Consider the following 17310-nt stretch of genomic DNA (forward strand, 5'->3'; position numbering starts at 1 on the left):
CTTTTTATTTCAACCTCCCTGTTGCAGCAGCTTGGCAGCTTTTCCCATAGCCAGACAGTCTATGTTTGAATGTCTCTACACACCCTTTCAGGAGCAGCCAGCAGATGAGAGAACTTGGAATGGTAGTGCACGCCTTGAACACGTGACTGGAGGGTCATGTTGTGCTAGGCAAGCAGCCACCTAATTAGAGGAACAGGAGCTCTGTTAAAGAAGCATTTGCCATAGTTGGAGAGGAGGACGACTATGGCTTTTAAATAGGTACCATGTTGCACATTGTGGAACAGATTGAGCGTATTTAGAGCTCTGCAAAGTGAGTGTAGAACACTCCCATAGCATGACTGTAGGGCCTGACTGTGATCTCACATCAGTGCACGTTGAAATTAGTAGAGCTCCAGTGGCATAAAACTTGATATGAGACTCAAAACAGGCGGAGAGCATTCTACACGGTTTGTTGTGCTCTCTCCCCCACGTGGGCTTAGCAATAAGACTGAGGCGAGCTGGGACTGACAAGGGCTAAATACATAGATTCTTGGCCAATTTTATAGGGACAGTCCCGATTTTTGGGTCTTTTTCTTATATAGGCTCCTATTGCCCCCCACCCTCGTCCCAATTTTTCACACTTGCTGTCTGGTCACCCTATGATGAGAATATTCACAGATGAATAACATTCAGATAAATTATCCACTTACAGAGCTGGTCAAAGAATGAAAACATTTATCTGCAAATAAAGGGCCAGGTTCTCAGTTGGCGTAAATGGGTGTAGCAGCACCGAAGACCATGGAACTGGGCTCGTTGGCACCACTGAGGATGTGGCTGCATATATTAATTGACTGAAGGAAAGAATATGCAGAACAAACTATTGATGAATTGACAAGCTCTAAGAAGTCTATGCTTAGCTAACCCATGTAGAATAGCTATTCTTCATCTAAATGTCTCTACAGCATCCATTCTCTCAGGCCCTTTAAAAGGCTCATTAAGGCTGCTGCACTGTGGCTTCCAATTATACTGGACTCTCTCAAGTCTTCCTGTGGAAATGTCGGCTTTATTATAGCATGCAGATTCCACCCCAGGAGCCCCCTGGAGGCCCCTGTATAGAAAGTGGACCGAAGCTCTAATTTTCTGGCTGTTACGATAATAAATTCTTTGTCTATATCACATTCAAAGAGGTTGAATTTAGGGTTTTTTGTCCCAAGCTGTTGAGTGATATGTGCCTTAAACTATGGGTGTTGGCTACTTTAAGAAATGTGTAATCCAGCTGCTGAAAAATTCAATTTCCATTATTTATGTTCCATATGGGAGGGGAAAAAATTGCCTTTGCAGTTTGTAAAGATGCAGTAGAAACATAAGGCTGTACTTTTCCCTGTAGAGGAATGAGTTCGGACTGCCTTCTTGTTCCAAACCTAATCCCACTTGATTTGTGTAGCTCTTGGACCCCTGATGAGTCGTCTTAACCCTTCTGAAAAAAGATGATGTATGTTGTTGATGTTTAAGCTTCAGGGCAATGACTTTTTTCTTGTGACCAATGTACCCAGTTTTTAAATGTTCTAAAACTTTCTGTTCGTTAGATGATGTCGTAAGATGGCTGTGTAGCATCCCTTTTTAAAATCTGATCACTCTTAGCAGATCCCAAATCAGCATTTAATATAAAAGACATTTTAAAAACGTGAGGACAGAACCTCAGGTGGTGTATATCAGCATTGTTCATTGGAGCAATGCTGATTTAGCCCAGCCGTGGATCTTGGCCCATGGTTCTATCTATCATCCAGCAATCCTGTAATGCCAATTAATGTTCTCCATAAAATAGAGTTGTTAGATGTGAGTGCCTGTCACCGAATGATGGATGTGTGTTAGTGAATAGTGGATTTTTATGAGACACAGTGCACTTTAAAATCCTTTTAATTAAAAGGATTTTACAGTTGACTACTTTTAAATCCTAATTTTGTTAATTTTTATCACACCTTTCTGTGTGGTTGTGCTGTTGCTTAGCCAACCTATGTTTTATACTGACATAAAATAGCAAGAAACATGCTTCCCTTATGTGTTCAAGGAATCAAGAGCAAAATAGCCACTTGTCTCACATTGGAACTGGATTTTTCAAAGATACAGACACTCTCGTTATGCCAAAAGAATCAAACACTTACATTGCAGAAAGTGTTTATGAAACCTTTAGTTGATATTTTATTTTTATATTTTGGTTTGATTATACATCTTGTAGGAGCAAAGCAGTCCTTTCTCCTTTCATTGCTGTCTTACGTTGCTGTTTCTTTCTTTCTGGACTGTTGTTCTTTTCAGAATATTTTGTGTGCTTGTGTTGCAGAGCTGCAGTATTTTTACGTTTTCAAAATAATTTTGTGTTCTGGTCTTGGTATTTCATTCCTGCTTTCTGCGTTCCTCCGTTATGCCTTCCGTTACTCAGTGCTTGCTTTGTTACCTTTGGTGCGCTCATGTTCTTTTGTTTATTACAGAGAATCCCCATAATGAAACGTCTTTTCGAAATCACACTGACATGTACAGTGGTGAGTCAACACTGACTTCTGGAGAACTTCATGTTCTAACTCCTTTCTACCTAACCCAACTTACTCTTGTGTTAACACCCACTAGTTGGTTGGTCATTGAAACTGACAAGGCAATTGAGCAGACAAGTTAGCAATATTTATATATATATAATATATATGCACATACACACCATATATGTATAGTCCTGTTTCTGATTTTGTACTTATACTCTCAACTTCATAAATACTGCACATGGAGGGGAGAAAACCCCCTAAAATATCATACAGTGTCTAAATTATTGAAAATTAAAGCTAATAAATGCTCGGAACCCTCAGATTAGGGGCATTTGGATTAATTGAATATGAACCAAAACAAAAGCCCAAACAGCAAGGAGGTTTGGCCAGATTGAATCCAAAACCTCATTTCTACCGCAAATAAGCAAAGAGCAGAAAACTTGAAAAGAAAATCCAAGATTTCTTACCATTCCGAAAGAGCATCTATTATATTTGCAGCTAAACATAGGCATTGAGAAGGGAAAAGAGGTGTATGGTTTTCTGAAAAGCATGGTAAATGTGTTTCTTTGTAGTGGTGTTATGCATGTGTTGAATGTTTTTTGAAGATTCCTTCTCTCCCCTTTGTCTGAGCAGAAAAACTATCTCAGGAGAATACATTTGTTGGGGGAAGCCCACAGCATACTCATAAATTATGCTTCCGAGGCACAATTGCTGAGCTCCCCAGGGCATGATCTTCCTTCTGAAATAAATTGATAGTGTCATGGAAGTGATGTGATAATGTAAATAATAGTGGGGGGGCCATGGTGGGTTTATTTCATTCAGTGGTGTAACGAGGGAGGATGTTTGCATAAGGTGCTGGAAACTGAATCATAACAGTGCCTGTAAGCTCCAGCAGATATACCCCAAGATATTGCTGCTGAGGAAGTGGGAGGATGTGCCCAAATGCAATGAATTCAGTGTATGCCTTTCATCATTATGTTCAGGCTGCTCTGTGTGTGTGTGTGTGGGGGGGAATGTCCCCAGTGTTGGTGCAGCCTGTATCATTCCCTCCTCATTAGACTATTAAAGGATGAAACTGACTCCAAAATAATGAGAGAGATTCCATTTGCCCTGAAACCATAAGGGGACTTTTGCTTAACACAAGGGACTGTGTTCTGCCCGCAGATATGCACAGACAAACCCTAGTGGAGTCCTCGCGCTCAGGTAGCTAGAATAGCAATCGGGCCTCGCATACATTTTAAAATGCAAAGGTTCTCTATGCTTTCAGTCTGAGCCCTCTTCAGACCCTCCCTCCTCAAGGTGTCTGCTCAGGCAGTGCAAAGCAATGGGGGGGACAGACCTTTCACCCCCTAGCAAAGGAGAACCCTGCCATTGGGGGTCCCTAGTAGGCATGCAGCCAGCATAGCTGACTCTTATGCCGAAGCTCTTCTCCTCCCCCTCTGCACCCCCCAGCAGGATGTGCATTGCAGGAGGGATAGACACTGTGTATGGGATACCCCAGCCATCCCCAGCTGGCATACAGTTCCTTGGTGCATGGCAGAACAGCCCCCAGTGCATTCAAGGCTGGGCAGGAAATCAGGGAGCAGTAACCAGATCACTCGTGGCCCCAGCACCACATCTACTGCACCTAAATTGAGTGCAGCAGAGAATCTGGACCACCTTTATAATCAGATCTCCATTTCATTGGCATCAGCCAAAGGAGGGAAATAGCAGTAATATGTGTATGTTATTGTGAAGCTCTCGCCCTACTAATGACTTGGAGAATTAGCTAGATCAGAAAGCTAGGAAAGCTCTACAAAGCAGATGAATCCCAAATCAGGTAGAAGCTTTGCACTATCAGGAAGAATAGGGAATACTGCTGCTTAAGCAATTGAAAGCCTTGCAGAGTTGTTTTTTGGCAACATATTGCCTGACTGCAGAAGTCTAAGCAAGTTGGATAAAATCTTGCAGGAGTATTGAAATGTGTTTTCTGCCATGATTTGCTGCCAAATGAAATGGCCAAAAGAAGATTTTTTTCCCTTTTGTGTCACCCTGCATGAGACTTGCTGAGAATGCTCTGAGTAATAGGGGTGCCATATGGGCTAGGGAGGGAACTCCTCCTTGAAATGTGGATGATTTTTAGTGAAAACTGTCTCAAGGACTATTGAGGGGGAGTTGGCATGTTACACTGCCAGCACTGTTCTGGGTTTCTAACAACCCTGTTAAGCAAGTAGCAGTGTCAGAAGATGTGCTGTGTTTAACTGAAGTCAGGAGAAGATTAGTTATGCCCAATACAGATGGCATTGAATGGTCAAGAGTGAAATTAGCTCTAATAGGAGCAGTGGTTGTTACATCAACTGATTCAAGTCTCCATGCGATGGAAGTAGAAGGAGATTTCTCCTCTGTGCCTATGAGTAGGTGTGAATCCATGGGAAAATGGGGAGAGAATCCTATAGAGAATTAGCCTTTAAAATGTTTCTGATTAATACTCATTGGCTAATGAAGCTGGGCAAATACTGTTTAAATAAATAGAAGTTTTAATTTCTAAGTGAATCCCTTTACACCGTTTGCACCATTTTTGTGTTCACTCTCCTCTAATAATCTAGGGACAGAGCTTTTTCTGCCAGGAAGGTGACAAACACTGCATAACAGGAACAGAATTTTGAATTCCTCCCAGGACAACTGAATATGAGGGTCCCTCTGCACCTTGAGCTGGGGATTGTAATTTCCAGCCCAGGTAGATGGCTGCACTTAAGCTCTGAGTGACCTAGCCAGAGCGGCAGGACAGGCTAGCTGCTCTGAGTACAGAATTCCTGCCCAGGACCGTAGGTACTGGGGACAGCTAGCCCATTGTCCTGTCCAAGCCATTGCTCTTCCTAGTGAACTAGCACCCAAAGTGGACATCACATCTCCACCTTGAAGTGTAGAGATTGGCTCATTCAACCAGGGAAAAAGAAACATACTAGGTGACCTTGTGTGTCCAATCCAAGAGCTCAGACTTTCCATGCCAGGCCCTCCCAACCAACTGTAGACAAGTGAACTACAGACCAAGAATTGTTCTTAGAAATTATTCTGAACATTAATCGATTTGAGAAAATCGGGCTAAATTAGTGAGCAGAAAAATGTGTCTAATTAGTAATTCAGCTTGGATTATTTGCCCACACCAGTTTCATGTACCATGTAAACCTTCAGAGAAAAGTTTTATAGCTGAAACTTCTTTCTGCAGTGCAAATTGCCATAAGTAAAAGTCGGACACTTGGCTGAACGTGACTGCAGAAACTTTAGGGATACTTTAAATGGCCATTTAAAATTTGGGGAAGGGAATGGAAGAGTACCTGTTGCATTTGTGGATCCTTAGTGCAGGTTTCATTGTACTGGAGTAACTGAGTTGACACCAGTCATGTATATGTGTTGGCTTTTTTTCCCTTCCTCCACCTCCTTCCCCCACTTTCTGTTGATTTTTAAAGTCAAAAGAGACCCATCTGCTCCAGCCTACTGTATAAACCCTTTCCTGCTGCCAACCTTACCACCAAACATTAGATTTTTAAGGCAGCGGGAGCAGTTTTATAGGGCACTCGGTTACTGCATGTGGACTCAGATCAAAACTTTGTGCCGTTGTATTTAGCTGTGGTACTTAGATTCCCATTTTGGTTGCACAAACCTGCATCCCTTACTCATGCAAGGAGTTCCGTTTGCATCAGTGGGTTTGCTTCCAATTTATTTATTTATTTCTGTGTTCCAACCAAAGAAATGGACTGAGACTTTTCGAGCAGCCTGGCATTTTCTGTCTGTCACTGTCACAAAGCTGGAATTGGAATTTTGTGTCTGCCTGGAATGGTTTCTGCTGCTCCCTAATGTTAAATGGCAAATGTTTATCAGTAGTATGTACTAAGAGAGAACCTTTATTATGAGGTATCCAGTATGTTTGTAAGGTGCTTTAAAAGAACTGGGACAGGATACTAATTTCCCTTCCTTTATTTTTAATTGTCATCATTAATATGTGGCTGGTAAAATTGCTTGTACTGCTTCTTTTCCCTGACTGGTCCCTTCCCTGGCTCCTGAAGAAACAAAATTGTTGGTGAAGTGAGATGTGCAGCTTGTTCAGACATGTACCATACAGTGGTTGCCATTAAAATGACATTTGCCTACGGAGTAGAATCGAAGAGGATGTATTTCCTGCATCTCTGTGCATAAAATAGGAAATACCTGCAGAAATGCTGTTACCATGGTGTGGTAGCTGTAGACAAGTATTGCCTTCATAACACCAGCCACTATATTTGCAACCTAGCCTTCATACACTAGTGTTGGGTTGGTATTGTAGGGCTGTCTTCCCTAGGAAAGGGAGCTTATCAAGTGATAGGAAAGAAGTTAAATATCTGTCTACTGCATTGGTAAATGTACCATATCGTCAAGGTAAGGTCAAGACTTGTACATGGTGGTAATCCATTAACCGAATAATTGACTAACATTCTCACCAGCACTTGTTGACCATTAATCATTTTGCATTTTAAAAGTCATGTGATGTGTGTGTGCAGCTGTGGTGTGGTAGACTCAGAGCCAATTGTGAAGCTGTGGTTCGGACTGCAGGTAGTTTTTCTTTTGAGGGGCCTGATCACAAACCTTTCCTGATGTCTTAATGGAGTGAACTCCACAAATTGTTTTCCCTTCTCATCCCAGCCCCTCCCCTTAAGAAACAAACAAACAAAAGGTTACTAGCCTGTTAGCTAGGATGCTCCTCAGATATGTGTGATCGTACGGGTACCACAGAATTCCCCCCTCTTGCTCTCATGGGCACACACTGGGCATAACCGACTTGAGCTGTATTTCTGATGGGTGCTAGTTATTGAGCTAAAGAGTCTTTTGGGTCACAGGGGGCCAGCTACTTCCACCCCTACTCATCCATCATAGCACAGATGGGCCCATTTTCCCTTTCTAAATCAATATCTCCTCTAGCCTTGAATGTCTCCTGTTGTTGACAATCCATCACCTACCGTTGGCCATTTTGTTCCATTTCCTAAAGTATAACTCCATTTTCACTACTGCTGTTCTAAGCCCATTGCAGCGTATGTCCTTGTGGTTGTAAGTTAAAAACTACAGTCGTCTTAACAGAGAGACCTTTAAGTATCTGTAGACAGTGGTCATGTCTCTTCTCAGTTGCCTTCTTTCTAACCTTTCCCTAGTTCTCTTAAACGTTCCTCTTCGGTTGCCTTTTCTGATTGTTTGTAGTTTTTGTCACTGTCCTCTGAGCTCTCCAGTTTCATTTTGTTTTTTAAAGCACAATACCCATTTTAGGCCTAAAAGTTACCAAATAGAGCAGAATAATCACCTCACCCTTATTACAGGCCTAGACAACACTGTCACTCCAACTTATTTTCAGGCTAATACCCACATCCTCTTTTGTGGTACTACTGCCTGGCCAGTACAGTAAATGCCTCCATTTGTGTATTGGATTACTATGTCCTACATGAAGCACTTTGTCTTTCGTTATTTTAAAATCTCATTTGATTTCAGCCAACATTTCCTTCCAAGATTCTGCTCTTTTAATTCCATCCACCAAATTGTTTGTGAGCTCTACCCCTTCAGCTCCAATTAATCTACAAAATTGAGTAGTGTACTCATCTACTGCATCAAAAACCTATTGAGGACTGGGTCAAATCCTACAGTCCTTATGCAGGCAAAATTCCCAATGAGCAGCCAACAGGGGTCTTGACTGGATAAGGATGATAGGAGTTGGCTTATACTGAAGTATCAAACCCAGAACACATACTAGAAGAATACAACTCAATATCTCTTCCTAAACTAACCCTAAATTGTTAATCTTGTTTCTGAGCTGCACTTTTGTTTTAGCCAGTTTTGTACCTTTTCATATAGTGATTCCGTGTAAGTCTCATGTCTCTGGTTTCCTTATTGAAATGGTATATGGAACCATGTCAGATGCCCAACTACAGATGAGATATTGTATACTCTGACCACAGAATTTCCTTTAACAACTTTTTCCTTTGTTAACTATATCAAAGAAAGAAATTAAGGGCCAAATTCTGCCCTAATTTACACTTATATGGCCAATAGACCACAGTAGGGTCTTGCACTGGGATCACTGAGGTGCTCATCCAGCAGTGCACTTAAACATGTGAGTATGCAATGGTGCTAAAGTTACACATTTTCTTAAGTGCTTTGTCGGATCAAGGCCTGAATGCCAAATCTGGCCTTAATTTGGTTTGGCATGGATTGTATTTAATAACTACCATTGCTTAAAATTCATCACTGGATTTTCCTCTAGATGCTTTGAGATGGAGCACTTTATTAATTGAACATAAATCCTTCTGAGCTCAGTGTTGGCGAACCCTTGTGCGGTAACTGGTCCCATAACACTGATCCTTCAGAAGGGAAGTTTTATGGTTCTATTGTGGAAGCCCAGAAAGGGGTCGTTCAGCTTGATGTGGGACATTGGTGCATCCACATGAGTCCGAGCAGAACCAGCTTTATTGGGACGATGGTCTGATGACCTACTGTAGTCCTGCAAGATGGTCGTGAAAACCAATTAGCTGGACATGCAGTCTGCCTGTTTGCCCTTTGCCAGGATAACTGAAGGTCGTTTACCCACCCCTCAAAAGTAATTATGTGGCTGGGGCAAGCTAATGTATAGGCCGGTGCAAAGGGCACTGTCATGCTGTAGAATTAGCGTTTGGCACTGCATCAAATTCAAGCTTCTTGTGCTCATCTTCAGGGCCTTGTATTATACACTCCTCCCACAATTGCCTGCTCTCCTCTCTCTTCTCCCCCCAGCAATTCCTTTCTCCTTACTGTCCTTCTCCGTCTTCCTCCTACTCTCAGCTTTGCACCTTCTCCTATTTCCTGCCTATCAAACATCTTCTCTTTTTCAGATCCCTCCTTTAAAACCTCCTCACTCTCCGAAGAGCTGTCCACCTTATCGTGTCTTTTCGGTCTTAGATTGGCTCTTCCAGGCAGAGAATATGCCTTCCTCTCTTAGTAAAATACCGTGTGCATTCATGATGCTACAGATACATTCTTCCCCTGTTGCTATATCGCTTCTCTCAACTCAGGAAGCTCTGTGTGTTGCTGGTAGAAACAACATGGAGGAGGAGATTTTAAAAGTGGTCTGTTTTTTCTTTTCTGCTGATTTCAGCCCGAGGGGTTATGGAAACGACCCCCAGCTTCATGTATCCCTACGGGACCTCAAGCAACCAGATAGTGCTGAGAGGAGTGGACCTCTTACTCGAGTGCATTGCTTCAGGAGTGTACGTACCACTTGCGGGGGGGTGGGGGGGTGGAGGGGGATGGTTTCTGGCATCTCCTTATCTGCTCTGCTCTGACTAGTAAGCAAATTGTACAGTCCCTGATGCTCCACCTTTGAAATCACTGGGAATTTTGCTATTAACATCAGTGGAAGTAGGATCCAGTCCACAGTGCCATTCTTCCCAGTGGAAGGACAGGTAACTGCAAATGTACTATGGGCAAGGGGTGGAAAGATGCATCACAAAAGCGGAAGCTGTTGATGCTGTGTTACTGTTTTCTCTGGGTTGGATCAGTTTCCTTTTGTTTGTCCACGTTGGGGATGTAGTGGCACATAATACAGTGTCCTACCAAATACAGGGAAACAGGCCCCAATGCAGTCCTTGTGAGCACCCAACTGGCCAGCTCTGGCTACAGAGCACTAGCTAAAACTATGCAGAAGAGATTGAATAGCATCCATGAATGCAAAATTCACTCCCGGTGGTGTTAGATTCTCTGCATCTTGAAGTCTTTAAACCACAAGTTGAGGACTTCAATAGCTCAGACATAGGTGAGGGGTTTGTTACAGGAGTGGGTGGGTGAGATTCTGTGACCTGCGTTGTGCAGGAGGTCAGACTAGAAGATCATAATGGTCCCTTCTGACCTTAAAGTGTATGTGTATGAGTCAGGATCCTTGATCAAAATCCTGGTGTAAGTCAGGAGGGAAGGAAGTGAGTCTGTGGAAACCATTGGGAGGATGAAATCTAAGGGGACTGGTTTAAGTGGTTCTGAATTTGGAGTAATCTGTTTGTTTCCTGTACAATGGATGAGACTTCCTCTCAGATATGACCCTAATCTGTCCTCCCCTCCTTAGACCAGCACCAGACATCATGTGGTACAAGAAAGGAGGAGAGCTCCCAACAGACAAAACCAAGCTGGAAAATTTTAACAAGGCCCTTCGCATCACCAACGTCTCCGAGGAAGACTCTGGGGAATACTTCTGCTTGGCGTCCAACAAAATGGGCAGCATCCGCCACACTATCTCAGTGAGAGTGAAGGGTACATTGTTTTATCCTACCATTTTGAAGTACTTGAGCCATTAGAATTCCAGAGCCATGGAGTGGGTGAGAGTTGGCGCTCTTGTTTGCTCAGCCCTATGCTAATGGGATGATCTGTGCTTTTCAGAACTAAGCTGGATGTTTGCTTATACTCACACACATTTGCATCTCGACCAGACTGATCTCCTGATCCAGGTCCTCAGTTGGTGTAAATCAGTATAGCTCAGGTGCTTTTTTTTTTTTTTAAATAGAGCTACGTTAATTTACATCACGTAGTAGAAAAAAAAAATCTATTGTTGCTTTCTTAGCTCACCTAGGAGTGTGTGGCCGTCCCTCCCCATCAATCTCAGAGGGAGGCCATGCCCCCTCGCACTCGGGTTTCTCCCTAGGCCAAGATTGTTGGGAGATTGGCCGTCTCTGAGGCCCTGGCACTAGGCAGGGCCAAGTGGCAGGTAATCCAGCATTCTGACCGCAGGCAGGGCAGAGCAACCAAGAGTTTATAGGCTCAGGCCGTTAGGCAGCGTGGAGCCCCCCAACAGTCTAGGGGCTCAGGGCAGTCTGAGATCCTTGTTCTGGCAGACAGCAGACAGGCCTATGGTGGGGAGGCTGCCACCCCAGGGTTGGGATTGGCTAGGAATGTTAGGCAAAGATTGACTGTAGAGATTTTACTCTTTAATACTTAGCATAGCCAATGCCTATCTGTTTTCTAGCGGCTAAAATATAGGACTTGACTTACAGTGACATCACTTCTGCATTGGTGAAGGGCCCATTCCCCACATGTGGCATCTGGTGGGGAACTTTTTCAATGGGGTCAGCTTCAGCAACTAATTAATGGAGAGGAATTCAGCAGAGGTAACCGCAGTGCATGTATAACTTGTCTGTATACATATTCCTGTCATTAAAGCGGCCCCTTACTGGTTGGACGAACCACAAAACCTTATTTTGGCCCCCGGTGAGGATGGTAGACTCGTGTGTCGAGCCAACGGGAACCCAAAGCCTACAATCCAGTGGCTGGTGAACGGAGAGCCCATAGAAGGTAAGCAAGCGGATGGCTTTGGGGCTCCCTAGCAGGGACTGAATTATATTCATTATAGAAGCACGCACCAAAACATGAGGAATTTCATATAAATTGCTTCTCTTTTCAGAGTGGAAAAATAATAAGCATGAGTCATGCTAAGGATGTTTTCAAGTTCGTAGTTATTTGAGATGTCCCAAGCACACATGCCTTCCTCCTGGTGTCTTCCATCATCCTTTCCATGAGTGGAAAATCTAGTTATGACAGTGTTACAACTGGGACGCCAAAGGTCACTTTAAAACAAAAAGTAAAAGTGTTTGGTGTATTTAAAAATGACCAGTAGCAATGGTGAGAGCCAAGAAGTGTGCAGGCAGGTGTCCATCAAACTGGTAGCTCTCCCATTACCCTTCAGTCCCATCGAGGTACACTCCCCTCCATTCATGAGGAGATGAAATACTAAAATGAGGATTCGAATGAAATTCACATTGGACTGGACAAACCAAGACTAACATGGAAAAATCCAATATTTGTGTTGAACAGAGAAGTCTTACATTAAAATTAAATGTGTGTATAGGTGTGACAGAGTTCAGGCAACTAAATGACTGGATATCTATGTGTGTTATGTAATGTCTAGCTCTTGCTATTTTAGGATTAGTTCCTAAAACAATAGATTTTTTTTTTTTAAATTTCCCTCACTAAAAATAATTTGTCATGGAATCATTGAAGAATCTTGTCAATGCCTAGCTTAATGTAACATTTGCTTCTACATCAGAACCCTTCTGTAATGCTCATTGGCTTTAGATGCATGGTTACGAATTTTGGAGCAATTGCATTTCAGCAAGACTCTTCTAAAAAGAAACCGAAAATGGCCCTGGAACCAATCCTGCTAAACTCTTTTGGTCACTTCAGATAAAGTAGAGAGAGAGGTCTTCTAACTGTTAATTCTTCGAGGAGTGTCCCTGTGGGTGCTCCACTTTAGGTGTCTTGGGGTCCTGCGCTTGTAATCGGAACTTTGTAGGCGCAGTGCCCAGTTGGGCCGCATATGCGCCGTAGCCACCTCATGCCGCTCCGAGTGGTTAAATAGCGGTGTGCAGCCAACCGTCCCCCACTTCCTTCTCTACCCCAGAGAATCGGTGTGAAACTCTGAAGTAGAGGGGAGGAGGGAGGATAGTGGAGCACCCAAAGGGACAAGCATCTCGAAGAACCTCAGTTACTGCACAAGGTGAGTAACCTTCTCATCTGTCAGGTAAATAAGGTTTAGGCCACATAAAAGACCCTAATCCATGGCCTATATGATTACTATAAATAATAATTTTCATTCCCCCACCATCACTAATCACTCACTACAGAGTGGATGGCAGAGAGGAGCAGTGACTCTATAAATCCTCCTCAGTGATGAACTCAACATTTTCCAGGCATTACCACGCTGCTTTGTGCTGGGGTTAGAGAGTCTGTGCCATAGGGGCCAGTGTCTGAACACGAGCACTACTGGCAGCATGTCAGGCCAGACATCTCCCATAGCCCCTACTGCTCTTGGTCTGTAGATAAGCAGAGGACTTCAGACTCCCATGCTGGCACTTTTAAAAGCTTTACTCCATCCTCAGCTTGCTCTCTTGGATATGTTCAGTAGGACGAGACGACCCACTGTAAGCGGGGTGAGGGGTTTGGATATCTCGGGGGTGGGTGTAGGGGGGTGGTTAATGGGATTTGGAGCCTTTCACCCAAGAAAAGTTTAATAGCAAACCGAAAAGATCTCTCTTCCTCCTTCTGTTTGTTCTGAAGCTGCTCCTCCCAACCCAAGTCGGGAAGTGGCCGGAGACACCATTGTATTTCGGGATACCCAGATTGGCAGCAGTGCCGTGTACCAATGTAACGCTTCCAACGAACATGGATACCTTCTGGCTAATGCCTTCGTCAGCGTTCTGGGTAACTATCTAACGCTACAGATGGGCTGCTGATATCTGTGTTATGGAAGTGGATTGGGAAGGTCTTTACAGTGAACACAGGACTTCCTTAACTGCCCAGCCTAGAGGTGTTCATAAGAAAACAGTAAACTCTGAATTCATGGGTGAAATCACCATCTCCCATAGAACAACATTCCCCAAATCTCTGGCTAATTTAAGTCATGATAGATAGCAACTGTAGTGGCTTAAGATTAAGGATGCTGGTGTTGGCAGGAAGGCCAAGCATCAGGGCTGGTGTTGATAGGAAGGCCAGAAATAGAAGGTAGTAACAGACAGAGAGAGCAGTGGGAGGGGATAGGAGGAAATACAGGAGCTTTGCAAAGCCTTGAAGAAGGAACTTGAACTTGAGAAGCAAGAAAGAGAGGGAGTCCCATGACTAGAGAGGAGAGGTGGGGAGATGGTGTGATTCCACCACACAGGGCGGGAGGAATAGCTCAGTGGTTTGAGCATTGGCCTGCTAAACCCAGGGTTGTGAGTTTAATCCTTGAGGGGGGCCACCTAGGGATCTGGGGCAAAAATCAGTACTTGGTCCTGCTAGTGAAGGCAGGGGGCTGGACTCAATGACCCTCCAGGGTCCCTTCCAGTTCTAGGAGAGAGATTTTTAAAAAAACACAATGTTCTTTGTTGTTTAAGATGTGCCTCCCCGGATTCTTGCCCCACGGAACCAGCTGATCAAAGTGATTCAGTACAACAGGACCCGCCTTGACTGCCCATTCTTTGGCTCCCCGATCCCCACGTTGCGCTGGTAAGGATTCCAGCACTCAGAACTGCTGATTGCAATGGACTTTGAGATGAGCCACTTCCTGCTGCTGCTGCTTCCTCTTACAATAGTTTCTTGTATTGTTGTGAGGTTTAAGAATGGTCAGGGAAGTGCCCTGGATGGAGAGAACTACCAGAGGCATGAAAATGGGAGCTTGGAAATAAACATGGCTCGGAAGGAGGACCAGGGAATCTACACCTGCGTTGCCACCAACATTCTGGGTAAAGCAGAGAACCAGGTTCGTTTGGAGATCAAAGGTAAGACACAGTGCTGTCAAAGCGTTGCACATACAGGGCCTTCTCCTCACAAGCACCCATAATTTTACATGTGCAATAGTTTACACCCACAAGTCAGGTAGTTAGCTGGCTAAATCCAGTGCTGTGCCACACAAGTCGCAGTGCATCAGCACAAACTTATCAGCTGAGTACCGGCCCCTTTTGAAAACACGTGGCCAGTGAGTGGCTTGGGTGCATAAAAGTGGGTGAAATTATTACTGTGCAGCCAATGGAGTGTAGATCTCAGTGCCCTGACTCAGTGGTCGGTGTAATGAGTTTGGGCCCTTCGGAGTGTTACCTGATCTGCCGGGATGCCACTGAGTCAGCCTATTCTGCCAGCCTGGGTCCCCTGTACCTGCCCTCGGTGGGCTCGAATCACAAGCCTCTTCCAGCCATGCACACAGGCAGGCCACACCCAGCTTCACAGAGAGAGACAGATCCGCTCTGGAAAGATTCAGTCTAGGGGCTTGCCCCAGCACTCTGGTGCCCACTCCCTTTAAGAGGTACAAACCCAAAGGTTTTATGAAATTCGCCGCCTCTCTCAATGTGGAGGAGGATATGCACAACTTCTTGCCCCCACCTCCCTTTGAGAAATTATATAAACTGGGTTATATTATAAACAAGAAAGAAGTTTATTAACTACAAAAAGATTAATTTCAAGTGAATAAAAGAGATGCCCGAACAAAGCAGATTACTGACCAAATAAAACAAAATCCGCAAGCTAAGCTCAATATACTTAAGAAACAGGTTACAAAATGTAATTCTTCACCCTAGATACTGTCCTAGGTAGATTCCTTCACAGACCAGATACCTTTCCAGCCTGGGTCAAGCAGTTCTTCTTCCCCGACCCCCCCCCCGCCCCCCCCAGTTCCATCCTTTTGTTTCCAGGTGTTTTCAGGTATCTCTTTGCATGGGGAGGCGGTGCAGAAAAGAACTGAAGACCTTGATTGTTTTCCTTCCACATGTTGTATAGGATTTCCATGAGGTGGGAATCCTTTGTTTGATTCACCCACCTCCCAGTGGAAAAATTCAGCAGTCCAAGATGAAGTTTAGTATCAGGTGACCAGGTCACCTGACTCTATAGCATCACAGTGTCCATGAGTCACTGGCAGCATGGAGCCTCCTGCAGGAAAGCCAAGCCTTTTCAGTCGATTGTCCTCGCAGATGGGCCATCAGCCCTGTCTGGCTTTTCCATCATTGTACCTGAAGTGTTAGCAGTGGGCATCACCCAAAGTAGCCTAGTTGAAATACAGATACATAGTCAATATTCCTAACTTCAGATAGAGAAACGATGCAGACATACAAATTAGATAATCACATTCAGTAAATTATAACCTTTCCAATGATATCTTACAAGACCCATCTTGCATAAAGTACATTTCAGTTCTATCATATTTATATCATAAGCATATTTTCGTAAAGAATATGGAATGCAACATCATAGTCGGCAATCAGATACTGTTTGAAATATAAACTATTTGGCTAAAGGACAGTTGTCTCCCATGGGGTTCAAGATCATAACCTGTTGCATTAAGACACAAAAATATTTGTACCTGAATAGTTACTGGCATTTGCACATCCTGCTTTTAAAGGAGGCCCGTGCACACAAACCTTTCCAGATCGGGTTGTGCTGGAAACAGCAGTCTGTGATAACACAGCTGTTACACACCAGGGCACTATACTGGACAATTTGGGCTGTATTTAGTTTTGTGGTCAGTTTGGGGAAAATGCGCATTTTTAAGACAAAGGGAGTGGGAATGGAGACAGTAAAACACTTCTTGCTCCCTGCAGTGCTACTATATAGATATCACATATATACACGCACTACAATAGAGAGAGAAAGTAATCTTGGCCTTTTAATTCAAGCGCTCTAAACACTGGCTTAAAAATAACTCACTCAATCTTTTCTTCACAGATGTGCGTTTCTTGGTAAAAATATGACTTTTCTGTTAAACTACATAGACCAAACTCTGCTCTTGCAGCCACGTAATCCCCATTGAGTCCAGTGAAGTCATACAAGTATAACTGGGAGCCCAACACATTTAGTTTCCATTAAATGCAAGACTGATTTTCAAAGAAGCCTAAAAGAATTCAGTGGTGGCTGGTGCCTAACTCCCTCGGGCTCCATTGAAAATCACAGCATAAAGGATTTATTTTTCCTTTACCAGTTTTTTTGTTACACACTTCCATAGTCTACTGGCAAAGCAGCAGATCTTAGGAGCTGGAGTATGGTGTAGTTTAGCTTTGTTTTTGTCGTTTAATATCACAGAATTATGTGGTTGGATACCTGAAGATCTGAATGATGGTCTGAGGACTTATTTTGTTTTTATAAACATGAACCGCCTAGAGCATGAGATAAATACCAGGCACATTGAAACACATAAAAGATGCGCAGCAGTAGTGGCAAGGTCACAGTTCAAGCAGCAATAAAATGTTTGAGTAAAGCAAACAGTTTCTGTTGGGACTTTGCTTTCCTAGTGAAATGCCCTTTGACTCAAAAATACTGTTTTAGATAA

At 43.6% G+C, this 17310-nt stretch overlaps 1 protein-coding gene across 16 annotated transcripts in view; it reads left to right on the plus strand.

Moving 5' to 3' along the window:
• The window catches only part of NFASC (neurofascin), a 169243-nt gene that overhangs the window by 80816 nt on the left and 71117 nt on the right, over positions 1–17310 (plus strand). For 14 of the 16 annotated variants that reach the window (XR_005597843.1, XM_039536227.1, XM_039536228.1 and 11 more), the window contains 7 exons: positions 2466–2516; positions 9637–9748; positions 10597–10781; positions 11685–11816; positions 13578–13721; positions 14393–14504; positions 14610–14776. Coding sequence is in view for 15 of the 16 variants with exons in the window: in XM_039536227.1 (XP_039392161.1) it covers positions 2466–2516; positions 9637–9748; positions 10597–10781; positions 11685–11816; positions 13578–13721; positions 14393–14504; positions 14610–14776 (903 nt within the window). In the remaining variant the exon portion in view is untranslated. The remainder of the gene's footprint in view (positions 1–2465; positions 2517–9636; positions 9749–10596; positions 10782–11684; positions 11817–13577; positions 13722–14392; positions 14505–14609; positions 14777–17310) is intronic. The other 2 variants (XM_039536233.1, XM_039536235.1) reach the window with 1 other exon arrangement.

This window comes from Mauremys reevesii, linkage group 4, assembly GCF_016161935.1.
Source record: "Mauremys reevesii isolate NIE-2019 linkage group 4, ASM1616193v1, whole genome shotgun sequence".
In the NCBI taxonomy this organism is placed as follows: Eukaryota; Metazoa; Chordata; order Testudines; family Geoemydidae; genus Mauremys; species Mauremys reevesii.